We start from the raw sequence: 15,803 nt of genomic DNA, 5'->3' as shown, positions 1-15,803 counted from the left end.
TAGTTATGTGTCAACCGAAACACTTTCACTCCAAAGGTCTGTGTACTCACTTCCTACTCATCTCTCTCTCTCTCTCTCTCTCTCTCTCTCTCACACACACACACACACGCACTCGTGCGTGTGCATTTTCTCCCTTGGTTCCTTTTCTTTTCTCTCTCATTGTTCAACTTTTTTTATCATTTGGCTGACCTAGCTGGGATGAAACATAGTAGTTGTCTTTGTAACTTGGTATTTAGTGATGCTTAGGTTATTTTATCTACTTTGGAGTGTTATAAAACTTTAAGAGACCATTTTGTTTGATACTTGAGTTATCATCAACTATAAGGCATGAATGTGGATATGGGACCATAGTAATCAAACCTGGATGTGGCCATGACCCGGTCAAACCTGATCATTTGAACAAGAGTGCTAACTTGACTTCTCTATGTTCATGTGACAGTGTATGATGCCCTGAACATTGTTTTTAATTTTTATTCTTATAGTTCTACTCAGCATGTGCCACTTATCTTTGATACTAGCATACTAGGTTGGTTATGGGTTTCTTTCACTAGTTTCTTTGTCCAAATCCTGTAGGTGTAACTGTCATATTCCAATGAAATCTTGCATGATTTGAGTGTTACAGAAATCTAGTTGCTGTAGTTAAAGTTTAGCTTTAGTTGCTGCAGTTAAAAGTTTAGTGTATCTATTGTTAATGGAAGCATATACCCTAATCTGCTGAGATCACAGTGAGGACATGCTTGATAATGTGGATATGCGAAAATTCCACTTTCTAGAGTTGTTGGAAAAACATTGGGAACTACAGTTTGGCCATGTCCTATAAACCAAATTCACTCCTGTAATTAATGCATTATGCAGCATGCACCTTCCATTCCAATTAATTTTGTTGTCACTGCTTAGTGCTTATTAATTTTGGTTGTACATTAATATTTCTCTTTAGGAAAAGAAGATAAACAAATTATTTGATAGGGTAAAATAGACTTTTGAGTTATCTGATGTGCTAAGTATATTTATGGTTAACTGATACCATTATACTTTGATAGCTATTGTCTTTTATTCAATTTACATTTATGTTCTATTTTTTGTTGATATCCACATTTTTCTTGGTGATTATGTGCCCAAATTGTTGATACAATCATTTATATAGTCCAAGGAAAAAGGTTAGCTACATTCTCACATATTTTGAATTGTGACACAACTCTTATTGTGGATGGATGAAAAATACTACTGGAGGAAAATATGAAGAACAAAAGAGGATAAAAGATTCATTAGTGTACATTTTATGCTATACTTAGTTTCATTTTGCTTGACACTGCAGATTGCATTTCATGGGATAAATATAAATCAAGAGGCTTTGGTGCTTGATGGAAGTGAGGCACCTTCAAGAATTGTTGCTAGATCTCTTTTAGCATCTGAGAAGCTTGTCCCTGCTGCTGCTTTAAACAAGGTAAATTGATGTTTCTGGGAGGGTTGTCAGTCATGCAAGTTCTATAAACAAACACAGTAAATGCTTTTAGATGGTTACATTTGGTAACTACACCTCTTTAATGGCCATGATTTTTGCAGTTAAAAATTCCATATCGCCCTGTTGACTCTAACCTAAGGTCTTTACGAACAAACCGGGACAAATTGCCCTCTGGCAAGCAGATTATGGCGTTGACATTAAGGTGAGATTTTTATTAATATATGTAATATTCAAATATTCAAAATTAGAATCTCTTTTTTATCAGCTTCGTAATGAAACAACCTCCTTGTATGTTGGGGTTACTCTTCATTCTGTTGCACAATTCTTCTTGCTTTAGACTGTTATTGTTCTACCAGCTTGTTAGTATATGCATGAATATACACATTCAAAAATGTGCCTTGGAAATCAAACTCAATAAGCATCATCACCCCGTTGCAGACAGAATAATGGAAATTGCTTCACCCAAAGGGGCAGATATTGCTGTGAGCAAAGAAGACTTTTTTACTCTGATAAAATTGTCTATCACTTAATTTTCCTTTCATCGAAGAGTTTACTTTGTTTAGAGAATTTGGCACCATATTTGGAAGGCTGTCTGCAGGTTGGAAACCAGAATTGAACTCTGTGTTGGTTCATGGCATCATTTTGTTTTTGAGACATTCTTTATAATTGAGACCATACTGATGGGAAACGATTTAGATGATGTGACATCCAGATAGTCACTTTTATATTTACATCATTTTTGTTGTTATAATGTCTTCAGCTATAAATTCAAATTGGAGGAAGGTGGTGAAATAAAGCCCTGCATTCCACTTTTAAACAATCGGATTTATGACAATAAGTTTGAATCACAGTTCTATACTATTTCAGATTCTAACAAGGTTTGTTTCTTTATCTTAGTTCTGTGAATTTTTTTCCTATAGTATTGACTCTTGTTTTACTGGCCTCACTTTTTTATTCAAGTTCCCTGAATAATTTATTATGTACATATTTGTTTTCAAGTTTATGTATCCATTTATTGTGGTTTATTTCTCATGAAACAAGAGCATAGTCCTTGCATAATTGGAGTTTATTTTATGCCGGTACTCGTTGAAGTTTGTTTTATAGGTCAAGGTTTGCCTTACCGGTCTGTACCGACCAACCATTGGTATGGTATGTACCGAGGTGTACCAATGTATTGTATGTCGGTACACCTGACCATATCAACGGTATGGTAAAAATATTGAAAATAGCTCTAAAAATTCCTGAAAATTAGAAAAAGTATTGGATTAGGGTTTTTAAGTTGAGAATAAATATAAATTTAGTATAATTTTAGCAAAAATAATATAAATTATGAAAGAATACTGAGATATATCTTTTTTGGACTTTGAGGAGTAACTTTGTGGTACATACTAGACCTTCCTTTCGTTAATGTTAAACTATCTAAAAAGAAATAATTTGAATTGTTACATATAAGGTTTAATAATTTGAAATAATTTGATGGGTCATATTGTCACATATAAGGTTTAATATTTAGTAGCTATTTACCTTTTTCTGTTACTTGTTTTTCTTATTTGCTTGAGTTAGGAAGTGTTTACCATAGGAATAGGGTTCCAGTGTCATTTCCATGTACTCTGTTTCACAATCTTTCATCCCCATATCATCCTTAACCTCAGTAGAAGCTAATAGGTGCTTATATAGGTTTAGGTTATATTTTCATTTCGAAAGCACTTATTAACTAGAAGTAATTCAATTTCTTATTAACAAAGCTAAATGTGAGAAGTCATAGATCATGGCAAATAAAAGAGCTGCTAGCTACCCACTTGTGCTCTCTATGAACTCTTTCTTGAGAGACCTTCTTAAGAACTTAAGATAGTTATGGGCTGACACATCTGGTCGCTGTTGCTGTTAGAATCTGATTGATATTTCTATTCCAGTCCAATTTTAGAACTTGCAGAACTACTCAGGCATTGTCTGAATTCTTTATTTGTTTATATATGTGATGTTGTCACTAATAACAAGACTAGTTCTCTCCTTTTCTTTCAGCATATTTGGGCTGCAAATGGTTTTGGAATTGGTGCAACAACATAGGACTGGATATAAGTACATTAGTCCATCAAGTTTGATTTATCTGATCTTGAAAATAAATTTAACTCTTATTTTATGGTTCCAAAGTTATTTTGTCTATGATATACAATTGTGACTATTTTCATGCTTTTAATGTGGTTTCCCGCACAAGAATGAAGATGCAGGAGACTGACAGTCGTTGGCTTGCTTTTGATTGTTGGCCTAACTGGACAAGAAAAATGTGTTTGATCATTAAATAAGCAGGTTCCTGTAACAAGTCAGTTTGGAAAGATCTACAACTTGCTGAGGAAACTAGAGTAAAGTTAAAGCATGAAGGACAAAGTAGTTCTTCAGTCATTGTGCAGTGGGTAATGCTTCTAATGTCTTCGACAGAAACTAACTTTTTTCCCTTTTCTTGAGTTGATCTGAGTCCAATCAGATGGATTCAACCAGGAAAGAGGGAGGAAGAATAGTTCGCAAGGTAGTTTTAGGGACTACAGCAGGGATTGGTAGAATCAGTTGAATAGGAGCAGTAGGTATGCGATCAGGATCACTTTAGAAAATAATTTTAAGACAAAAAAAAAAGAAACATCATATGAGAAAATTAAAAGATTCTTATTCCTTTATGCACTTGTTTCTGTTTTTTAAATCTTTGCTCCATCTTAATTTCACTTTTCTTTTCCTTCCCCCAATATCATTCTTCTCAGTTCTCATCGTCTTTTTCTTTGTTTGATACTGTCGGAAAAGTTAGTATGACTTCAGTTTGGTTTAAATTGATTCTCGTCTATTCTGATCAACTTGTGGCTGTAAGACCAAGAAATCGACCAAAATCAGATTGGTCATATGGTAAGAGTTTCATCATTAATTGGATCAATTTTTGCGGCTTGTGTTTGGTACAATTATCCAGATCCAAACCTTTTCAAATTTGATCCATTTCTAGTATCTATCTAAAGCCAAGTCAACAGATTACTGGTCCCTACTCTAGACGTTTACAATACTTGATAAAGTGGTTTAGAACCGAGGTGCTTTGCTATCTTAAGGATATATTAATCTGGCCTACTTGTTGCTGCATTAGGATCTATTGAACTTTAATTATTTAGGAAATTAAAGAATAATGTTGTAGATTTTGAATTACTGTTGCACTTCAAATCTCGGGTCTATTAATGTGCCATATCACTTCCTAACTCAGATTAAACAGCAAATACTGATGTTTAAAATGAGGACATGTACGTTGCCACTGGATTACCAAAAATTTGCTAGTCCCTGCTAAGTCAAAATTGTCTGGTTACTTTTCTTACTAAATACAAATGGTTGTGTGCCAAGTCATTGTCATTATATTTCCAAAAATACATAGAACATACTGAAAGCTCCATTAGCATATTGAGCGGTTGAGGATGTTACGGTCTTGTGGGTATCTCTTTCCAGGTTTTTGGATTTCTTGAAATCTTTTATTTAAAAGTTTTATTCTTGAAATTATTAATTGAAATACAGAGGTGCAATGCAATGAAATGAGAATATGTCAAAGTTGAATTGTTTGTAGTGAAAATCCCAACTACTAGACTTATTTTTCTGTTTTTTCTTCCTTTTTGTGGTTGGGGGTTACTGGGGTGGTGAATGAATGTGCTAAGTTGCATACATTAAAAGCATTATGTATTATGATGATCAATATGATCCCTTATTTCTAAGAATGATAAATTTCATGAAAAGATAACCTTATTTTGGAAGGTCAGCAGTTTTTCTAATAATGTGCCTTTTTTCTCATGATACTTGCTTTTAAGTGTGTCTAAAAGCTGATTTTGTGCTTTTTCTTCCATAGCGTGTCTATGCATCTGGTGATGTCTACCCTCATTATGTGAAGCTCCCCAAGGGTGAATTCACCCTTCGGCTTTATATAAGGTACTTATATTATATATGACATTATGGCATTTAAATAGCAATGATAATTATCAATAAGTAGGGTAATTCTTTCTTCTTTCTCTAGACTTCTGGCCTTCCATAGTGTATGAATTTGATATTTGATCATTAAAATATTGGATCTTGATTTGGATCTGTTTCACTTGGTAAATACACACTTAGAGACTTTGTTAGTGATTTCTTTGATTTTGTGATTTTCTTTAGGGGTCAATCTTGCGTTCCTACTATCAGGAATATTTTTATTGGCATTTGGCAAGAGAAATTTTGTCGTTCCTAAAATTGGCTTTTTCAATGTTTATATAATTTCTTTCTTCTTTTTCTCAAAATACTTGAACCACTTGTGATAACTGAACTAGATTAACCCATGAGATTCTCTTTCTCGAGGATCATGTGAATTATTTGTGCCATGTGATTGAATATTCTATTGCCTAGATATACCTAACTTGCAACTTTGTTTTGTTTTGTTGGCTGTGCACTAAATATATTGGGCTATTATATGCAGGCATGAAAATATTCATATCTTGGAGAAACTTAAGCAATTGGTCCTATTTGTTAATAGAAAATTGGAGAAAAAGGTAAAGATTGAAATGCAATGTTGAAATAATTTTGGCATTTGTGTTGTTCAATAGTCCTGAAATATTGTAGGACAATGCTATTACTAACTATTTTTGTCAAATTTATAACAATTAACTATAGATACATCAATTTTTACCTAATTTCTTTCATATACCAATTTATATGTTGACATTAATGATTCTGCTACTAATTGCATTTTAATTACTGTACTACCACAGTTTAGTTCCACATTGAAAGTGGGAGAGGGGTTTGAATTGGTTTGTAGGGATAGATGGGTCACTACCATTGTTATGAGTTTAAGCATTTTGGTCCATGTGATTGAGGCCTATCAAATTGGTGAGTTAGTAATCCGGTGGGTCGATGTGTAACAAATGATATCAGCAAACATAGTATTGGTATAGTGAGGAGCAAAAGTAGGAAAGGATTACCATAAATATGGTTGGTAGCCCTAAGCATTGACATTTTATTATCATATCCATGCCAGTCAATGGCTAAAACGTATGAGGTCCATTCTGTACTTATGTGCCATCTGCTTATATGTCAACACACACAGCAGTAACCAAGAGGACGAGGTGAAGAGGAAGAGGACAAGCTGTAGAAGAAGTAGAGAGGAGGAGGTGAAGAGGATGATGATGAAGATGAGGAAAGAGAAGGGGAATAACAGGCGGGGCCGACGGGTGGTGCACGGAGAATGAGGGGGAAAGAGAGAGAGCGCGGGTCCTAAATTTAATTCATAACTTTGCCCCATGGTTGCCATAACCTCAAATCCTCACCTCAGTTGTAAAAGTTTAATTAGTTGTAACCACAACCTGTCTAGACCCATATTTGAACTTCTTTACTCACCCGTGGAAGCAGTGATTTAAAAAGGCGCTCGGGCGCTCGCCTAGGCGCTCGGGCGAGGCGAGGCGAGGCCCGAGCGCCTTGCTTCACTTCCAAGCGGCGCGCTTCAAAGAGGTGATGCTTGGGCGCTCGCCCGAGCCCAGGCGTTGGGCGTTTCGAGCGAGCGCTTGGGTTAAACCATGCGATCGAACCAGCGTTTTAGGTCTGGTTCGGTCTCTGGTGCTTTAGTTGGTTCATTCGAACCAACTAAAGCACCGATATCAGCTGTTGCTACCCAACCCTAACCTTGCTCGTTGCCGCTGTCGTCGCTCGCCACTCCTGTTGTCATTGCTCGCTGCCGCTGCCGCTGCCACTCCCGTTGTTGCTTCCTCTTTTCTCAGTCAGCACTCCCTTACACTCCTCTTCCTTCTGTATACTGTTAACAGTATACAGTATACTGTTATGCTTTTGTATCTTAGATTTTCTTAATTTAATAGCATATTTTTATTTAAAATTTTAAATAATTATATTTATTAATTATATTATATATTTTTATATTTTAGCGCATCGCTTTGCTCGTGCGAGCGCCTAGCGCCTCGGGCGTTTTTGGACCTTAGCGCCTTTTGGTGCCTAGCGCTTTTTAAATCACTGCGTGGAAGCAAACTGATGTTATTTGTTCAAATCTGATTTCATTATCCTATATAGATATCTCTTGTAATATGGAAAACAACTGATCGATAAACCTGAATTGTTAGCCTGTGAATAACATTGAACTTGAGAAGCATCTTAATAATCTTGTAGCCCCCCATGGAAATGCTAGCTTCCTAAGCTTTGTGTTAGCTTCAAGCATTTCTTCTCAACTATAGGTTTAAATGATGTATGCCCTTGGGCCAATTCTTAATTGAAGACATGCTAATTGTTGCAAAATTCTTTTTTGAAAATTGACTGTTTTGATATTATGTAAATAGAATAGTCTGTTTGTTAAGTGGTTTAGTGCTCCAATATGAATGTTTTGTTGCCCATATATTTGCTGACTTCTGAATGTTTGACATAATTGTTTCAAGATCCCTGGGACCAGGGCCATATTTTGTTGATTGCATGGTCCTGCTTTATGAAATTCATACGATGAGGAATGCATCATATGACTATACCTTTACATCTTGTCATTGAAATAAAGCATACTCCTAGATGCATATTATAGCTAAGGTATCACATACTGGTCCTATCCTCTTTCATATTTGTAATAAGTGTGTTTTCCCCAACAATGTTTTAATATACTGCTTTTGAGTTGGCATTGGTTCCTAAGGTTTGGAGAAAGTCTGTTTTATCCTTGAATATTATGTCGGATCTATGTACATGTCCTTATATGATACTGCATATATGCTATTTGAAACTGTAAACAATTTAATGATTACTTATTTGTCTGATGAGAATTTTGATAGAATGTCTCTCCAAATAGCATGCTTATTATGTATGTTTACATAACCATTTAGTTCTTTTCAGATTAAAGTGAATCTTATGATATTGGTACCTATTGTTTTCTTCGTACTATTGGCTGTCCTGGTACTGTATCAAAATATGCAAACTTTTGAGAATTTTACTGCAGAATACTGATGATTTTGAAATTGTAATTGCAGGACTGCATTCAGTTGAGTTTCTTTTCCGAACCTGATGGTCCCATAATGGGAAACGGCACCTTTAAATCCTCTGTTCTAGTTCCAGGGTATAGTTTTTAGAAGTTTGTTAGAGCCATATTGTAATTAGGTTTTAGTTTCCTAAGTCATGTTGGATGTGTTCTCAGCGAAGCTGAAGCTTTTTATATTAGTCCACCATTGAGAGAAAAGCTCCCAAAGGTACTTAATGTCATTCTTTGTTGTAGACTTTGTTGTATAACAGCTTTATTAGTGCATCAGGCCCTTTATGTTCTCCTTGTAATCTTTTTCATGGTTGTGTGCTCTTCTGGTACCTATGTTGCTGCAGAATTCTTTACCTGGTGCAGTATTGCTTGGATCAATATCTTATGGTACAATTAGCCTCAAGAACAAGAAAGACGGCCAGAATCATCAACAGCCGCCAGTATCTTATCATATATCTTATCTTGTCCCACCATCTAAGGTCATGATTTCTGGTGCTTTTTCTAATTTTACTTCTCTATTCTAGTGTTGATGCATGGTGTTTTTTGTTTCGTCAGTTTAAGAACTTTGTGAGATGCTTGGTTTGCATTTTTATATCAGATTGCACACTTTGTTCTTTGTTTTGGATCTTAACATGTCTACAACAAAGCTTGCAGATTGATGAGGAGAAAGCAAAGGAGACCATTGGTAGCAAAAAAAGTGCCTCTGAGCGTTTAGATGAAGAGGTACCTAAAGTAACACAAGCTTGTTACTTTGCTGTTCTATTATTCATCTGTTTTTTAAAAGAAATAACATGTTTAACCTGATATTAAAACACAAAATCCATTTTTGAATTTCTCAAAATGCTATTGTGTTCATATTCATTTCATATTTTTCCATATCTCCCTTTAGTTTTTGTATCAGTGTCCTCTAGTATATGTGTTTTAGTTATGTGACAATTTGACTTGATGTATGTGTTATGGGCCTTATGGCCACACTTTTTACGGATGGTGACAAGCTTGAATGTAAATTTTGGGTTACAAAAACTTACATGGTTTTATTCATATATTATTATAAGATGACAGGCATGTTATATACTTGTGTGTTTATAGTATACTCTTCTTGTGTTCTATGGTATTCTAATTTCTTAATTTTCCATCAGTTAAGGGATGCTAAGATCAGGTTTCTTTCAGAGCTAAAACGAGATTCTGATGAAGAAAGATCCGCATGGTATGAACTTGCTGCTTCTCTTAAGGTAACATTTCTCTTTATATTTTGTTTATTTATGTTATTTTTATTCAATATATTCTAGGGTAGAATAAGTTTATGTTATGACTGCAATACTACTATTCGAAAGATGAATTTAATATTTCTGTTATACATGAAATGATGAAAATGAAGATTTCAAAAATAATGTTTTTTTAAGTTCTCAGGTAGAACAAGATGTATTGTAGAACATTGAGATGGATGTCTTACGAGTGTGGGCATAAGTATATACATGAACCTTATGAAATTCTGTCCTGAAGAAAAGGAAGGATTATTTTTTCTCACTTGCTGATCAATTTAGTTGCATCGACTAACGACACAAAATAAAAATGTGCTCCTAATATTAGACCCTACTTTTCAAGTTGTCCAGAAATTAAACATATCTCAAAGAGGATAATTGGCCCTTGTTTGAGATGGAAGCATAGAGGTCATAGGTCTTGAAGTAGGAGAAATATGATCGTTTGAGGGTAAGCCAATGTGCAATGACAACTGGAAGGGTTAAGAAATTAAGAGGGAGAGAGGGTTAGGGTATAATGTTCTCTCTACTTTGTTCCCTCATTTCTAAGAGAATGCTGATAGGGGATGAGAAGTTGAGATTCGGATGCAGCAAACAAAGGCTTCATGCAGTATTGCTGCTTCACATCCAAAATATACAGTGCTTCAATGATAGAGGGGTGAGCAAGCGTTAGACCAAAATTTTTAAAAGAACACAACTCACTTGCAAAATTATCAAGAATGTTCCAAAAAAAATAAAGAGTACATAGAGTTCTGTGTGCTGTTTTAAAATTGACTCTCCTTGCATCTCATCAGTTTTGCTATTAGTATTACTTGAGGTTGGGGGTAGGCACAGAGAAATACATTGAAGTTCTGCAGCAAAAGACAGTGGAAGATAAATGAGAAGCTATAGGCATCAGCTGCAGTAATGGAAGTACTAGTCTTGCTTTCAGCAGTTTCCATTGTATGTCAAGTGCCAGATGCTAGAGTAAATATTATTTCTTCTGAAAAACCAGCATGATAATCATTTTGGTCAAGATTCGTCATACCGCTCGGTACCACTCGTTACTGATGGTATGTACCAGTCTGACAGGGGACTGGGGCGGTACATTGGTATGCCTTCATGTATCATATGTTGGTACGCTTGGTACATCTCGGTAAGACTTAGAACGTACCATACCAACAACTGGTTGGTACACCGGTACGGATCGATAAGATGACCCATGATTTTGGTCAGGTAAGTGGAGGATGCTTGGCATTGCTTAGTGTTTTTGAAAATAATCTGTGCTAGACAGTGCTGGGACATTATTGTTTTTGTTCTAGGTGTGAGACAGGCACCCATAGTGACACACATTGTTAAGCAGCTGTGTGATGATGAAAGGCAAAATAGCCACTTTAAACAACGCTAGCAGTAGTTGCGACAGCAACAACTGCAACCAACATTATTGGAATTAGCAACTAATGCCTTTAATGGAACGCCAAATAGCCACTTTAACCAATGCTAGCAGAAATTGCAGCTGCAACAACTGCAACCAACACTAGTGGAAGTAGAAATTAATACCTTTAGTAGCAGTTACCGCCTTTGCCACAACTTAAGCAACTACAACCAACACCAGTGGAAGCAGCAATTAATTCCTTTGTCAGCTGCACCTGCCTCTGCCAAGTTTAGCAGATCAAAAGCAACCATTGGCATTGTAGGAACATCAAGCATAAAAGAAATGCAATGAGTAGCACGTGAGAATATTTATCAGCTTCTAAGGAACATTACCACTATTTTAGTCATCTGATCACTTGTCTGGAATTACCTCACCTTATGCGTCTTGATGGGTGAGCAATTTTTCTTTTAAGACAAATGGAAGTGCTAGGTAATTCTATAGATGAGTAGGTTGAGGTCGGAGGTTCAGGATGCCTAGTTTGTTGGAAGTGGTGCCAACAGTGTTATGTTAGTAGATTAGGAAGAGGTCTAATGATAGGAAGGGGAAGATTCATTTGAGACTATATCTAAGTCGTCCCTGTCTTGATCAAGTGTGTGTAAAGTCTAGGTGAAATTAACTCTCTCTCCTCTAAAATGAAGTTTAGTGCATTACTCCCAACACAAACACTTGTATCATATATAACATGCAGATGCTTATATTTGAATTCTACATGTAAACAAGTATGCCAATGAACTTTGGATATTGCTTATGTCCTTTTTTTAAACACATCTATGAAGATGTCCATATCCAAGTAAAATGTTTTGTGGATAGCCTTTAGAAAACTAAGTGCAATCAAGTCAGGTCAGATCACATTCTCCTTTATTACGTTGTCACCACGAAGCTATTGAACATCTTCAAACATCTGGAGTTATTGGAAAGGAACACTTTTTGGTTTTACTCTTTATCTCATTTTGACCAATTTGGAAGAAGACTGACAGCAGAATTTTTAAGGGTGTCTGCACTGAGCCGTGATGTTTTATTTGACACCTTCTCTTGGCTCAAAAGCTTCCTTGCTATTGTTAGCACTTCTCATATGGTGGATTTGATTTCATTTGACACCTTCACTTCCACTCTTGTTGTGCTCTTTTGCTTTTTTCTTTCTTCTTCTTTCCCTCTTTCTTTTTTTCTGGTCTAACTAGTCTTGTATGTAACTTCTTATTTTCATTTCTTTAGCGAAGTAAACTCCTGTTGTTGCTGCATTTGCCTCATAAACACTGAAGTAAAAAATCTAAATTTTCATCCTAGTCTATTTGTTACAATGATGATGAATTGTTTTCCATTTGGTCTTATCATCTGATTGTGATATATCTTTTCCTTTTTTTTCGTTGTTATATATGCAGGTTGCAATTTTTAAACTTCACTATATGAACAATCATGCTAATGCATTTTTGTTTCCATCAATGTAGATGGAGTATCCCAGTTATACGCCATTGCTTGCCAAAATATTGGAATGCATAGTCTCTGGAAGCCCTGATCAGGATAAGATTAGTCATAATCAAAGGGTTAGTGTACTAATTGATTATGACCTTCTACATACTATATTTTGATAACAGCTGACTTTTTGTTGAGAGTTCTAGTCTCTTTCTGAATATTATAATTAACTATGTAATTTTGGTTTCGAGTAATTTTCAACTGGATCTCTAATTGCACGAATCTGGTTTCAGATTATTGATGCTGCCAATGAGGTCATTGAAAGCATTGACCAAGAAGAGCTATTAAAGTACTTATCTATAAAATCGGACCCTGAAGATGAAGAGGCTGAGGTGACAAGTATTTAATTATTCATGTTATGATTCTTAGTCATTCACTCATTGTGAACTGATTCCTTCCAAAAGGTCTCATGATTCATCGTGCACATTAAGTATTTTCAGTATATCTGAAGTTCATTCTTATCAACAATTATTATTTTAGCTATAAATGTCATTACACTTATAGTGCGATGCCTACTTCGCCTGTTGGTCAGCATACCCCTTGGACTGTACAGATTGAAACTGCTTACTTATGTATCAGAATTGCCATTGCTGGTGCCGTACATGCTAGTTGAAAATGCTATACTTTCTTAAGACCAAGGTTCATCGTACCAAGGTGGACCACCCAATATAGGCGGTACATATCTGTTCGAGGGGGGACCAGTACATGGACCACTCTATACCTGGCAGTACATGTTACATGACCTCGTATCAGGTGATACAGGGTCTATACCAATCGATAATGGTCGAAATCCGACTATTGTCGATCAAGGGTTAAGATTGCCCTGTTTTAAACGGTCAATTTTGACCGTTTGAACCATAGGAAAGGGCTTTTAAATCCTTTCCTATCTCCTTTTACATCTCTCTCATTCTCACATTTTTACTCTCTAAAACTCAACAAAGAGGATCCTCTATTTGATAAGGCCAGAGATCCTCCACGTTATTCACATTTTATCACTGAGACAATAGAAGAAGAGGAAGCACATCCCCAGTAGGTGGAAGATCCTCGGTTAGAACATGGCGAAAGGAACCAGGCAACATTATGTTAGATTGCTCGAAGAACTAGAGACATCCAACTATCACAATCGTCCGACCAGCGTGTAAAGGCAAAGGGGAAGGCAGTAGCATCAGTCGCACCATTGGAAAGAATAGAGGCTGGCAACGAGAGACCTTGTCAATCGCATTCAACACCCCGCTCGATCTAGAGACATAGCAGTGACATGAACAACAATGCCTCGACTGATGATGGTGGCGATGTCGGAGAGTTGATGGTCTCATCTACATAATTTGAGAGTGGTGCATGGACTAAGGAGTAGTATTTTATACGTCACCCAAGATTCAGATCATGATGCTCGACGAGGTACTATTCAAGTTTATACACATAAGGAGAAGAGGAAGATAGTGGATGATTTTAAGCAAATGTGACATATCTTATACGATGTAGACACAGAGCGAAGCTCATCGTATTCACAGTCGTTGTATTATGAAGAATCTTACGGCCAATAGCAGTAAGTACGGTGGTAGTCTTTTAGTAGTACGATAATCGATTTTATGATATGGAGCAGTAGATCAAGGCAAAAGTAAAAATTCTAACATTCTCCATGCTTTGCACTAATACATGTCACAATTGTCCTTGCCTCAAGAGTTGTCTCAAACACTTGGTTCATAACAATTAGACTACGACCATCACCATATTGATACACCAATGACATATGGTGTATTAGTATACTATGTCATGAGATCAATTTCAAGGTTGGGTCCGACAAACATATCAAATTGATATACATATACATAGGATCGATGACCTCGATCTATCATCTATGGAGTCCTATCGTTACTTTTGATGGTAGAACCAGCAACCAAGTATATCCATCAATTGGTTACTTGATTCATTTGAATCTTAAGGTTTAAGTTATTTAAAAAATAATCTAATAATTCAAATCATTTCTTTGTAGATAATTCAATATTTACGGAAGGACGATATGGAACGTACTACAAAACTACTTCTTAAAGCCCGAAAAAGATATATATCACTATTTATTCCTAATTTAGATTATTTTTGCTAAATTATACTAAATTTATATTCATTTCCAACTTAAAAACCCTAATCTGATTTTTTTCTTTCAAGAATTTTTAGACCTATTTTCAGTAATTTACTGTACCATCAGTATGTCTCATTGTACCAACATACGGTATGTTAGTATGCCTCGGTACGTATTGTATCAATGGTCGGCCGGTACACCGGTATGGACCGGTAAGATGAACCTTGTTTAAAATGAGTTCTGAATCATTTAATTATTTCTTCATAAGGTTATTTTGTAATGAGCTCTTATTAATTTCTGCTTCAAGGTTTCTATTTTCCATCTCATGTTTTTTTCATTAATTCTTACTGATTAAAAAATTTAGGTTTGTCCAAAAATTTGGAATTTGCATCCAATTGAATTTTTCATGCAGAAAATAAAGAAGAAGATGGAAGTTACCCGTGACCAACTGGCGGAGGCATTATATCAGAAGGGATTAGCTCTTGCAGATGCAGAGTTTTCTGAGGTATTATGATTTCTTAGTTATCATTTCCTGACCTTTTTAAACAGGATAATTCTCTGAATTGTTTCTTTTTAAAATAAGCTATGCTGCAATCTTGCTTTCTAATATTAACTGAAAATGGAGTTTCATTGTTTGTGATTTTCTTAAAATATACATAGTCCTGTAAAGAAGCTCAAATAATCTGAACTTATGCATTTACCAAGCATCATAACTTAACCTTAAAGTCCTTATTATCTTTTTTATTCATTTTTTTCTGTAAAAAACATGTTCAGTATTCTTGGATCTTATAATAATTCATTGTTAATATTTAATTATAAAAAGCATGTCTTTTGCACTACATTCTATTTCTTGCATCTCTTTTTCTACTTATTTTCTGAGTCTTCATGTTTAAATTTTAATTAATTGTATGGTGTTATTGTTTTGATATTGCAATCATCATTTTTTTATTCTTGGTGAACCTGGAAAAGCCAATCTGAACCTTGGATAAATGTTTTACAGACAGCTTAATAGTTCACATTCTTGAGAGTATAAATTTATATTTTAGCAAAAAATTGTCAGAAGATATGCCTTTGGTCAGCTTCAGCTGCACAGCGCTCCATGACAGCATAAAAAGCCTGGTTCAAGTTTT

General features: G+C 35.4%; 1 protein-coding gene across 3 annotated transcripts in view; it reads left to right on the top strand.

Moving 5' to 3' along the window:
* Positions 1–15,803, top strand: part of LOC135627764 (tripeptidyl-peptidase 2-like) — a 51,191-nt gene that overhangs the window by 30,330 nt on the left and 5,058 nt on the right. For 2 of the 3 annotated variants that reach the window (XM_065134011.1, XM_065134010.1), the window contains 13 exons: positions 1,316–1,444; positions 1,564–1,664; positions 2,223–2,340; positions 5,322–5,401; positions 5,922–5,994; positions 8,452–8,537; positions 8,616–8,667; positions 8,795–8,929; positions 9,105–9,173; positions 9,590–9,682; positions 12,569–12,664; positions 12,827–12,925; positions 15,086–15,178. In XM_065134011.1, coding sequence (XP_064990083.1) covers positions 1,316–1,444; positions 1,564–1,664; positions 2,223–2,340; positions 5,322–5,401; positions 5,922–5,994; positions 8,452–8,537; positions 8,616–8,667; positions 8,795–8,929; positions 9,105–9,173; positions 9,590–9,682; positions 12,569–12,664; positions 12,827–12,925; positions 15,086–15,178 — 1,224 coding nt within the window. Of the gene's footprint in view, positions 1–1,315; positions 1,445–1,563; positions 1,665–2,222; positions 2,341–5,321; positions 5,402–5,921; positions 5,995–8,451; positions 8,538–8,615; positions 8,668–8,794; positions 8,930–9,104; positions 9,174–9,589; positions 9,683–12,568; positions 12,665–12,826; positions 12,926–15,085; positions 15,179–15,803 lie in introns of those variants that run through there. The other variant, XR_010492693.1, reaches the window with a different exon arrangement.

The sequence above is a fragment of the Musa acuminata genome, chromosome BXJ2-11, assembly GCF_036884655.1.
Source record: "Musa acuminata AAA Group cultivar baxijiao chromosome BXJ2-11, Cavendish_Baxijiao_AAA, whole genome shotgun sequence".
NCBI lineage: Eukaryota > Viridiplantae > Streptophyta > Magnoliopsida > Zingiberales > Musaceae > Musa > Musa acuminata.
Note: the sequence above shows the minus strand (reverse complement) of the source record. Positions and strands in the feature narration are given on the sequence as shown.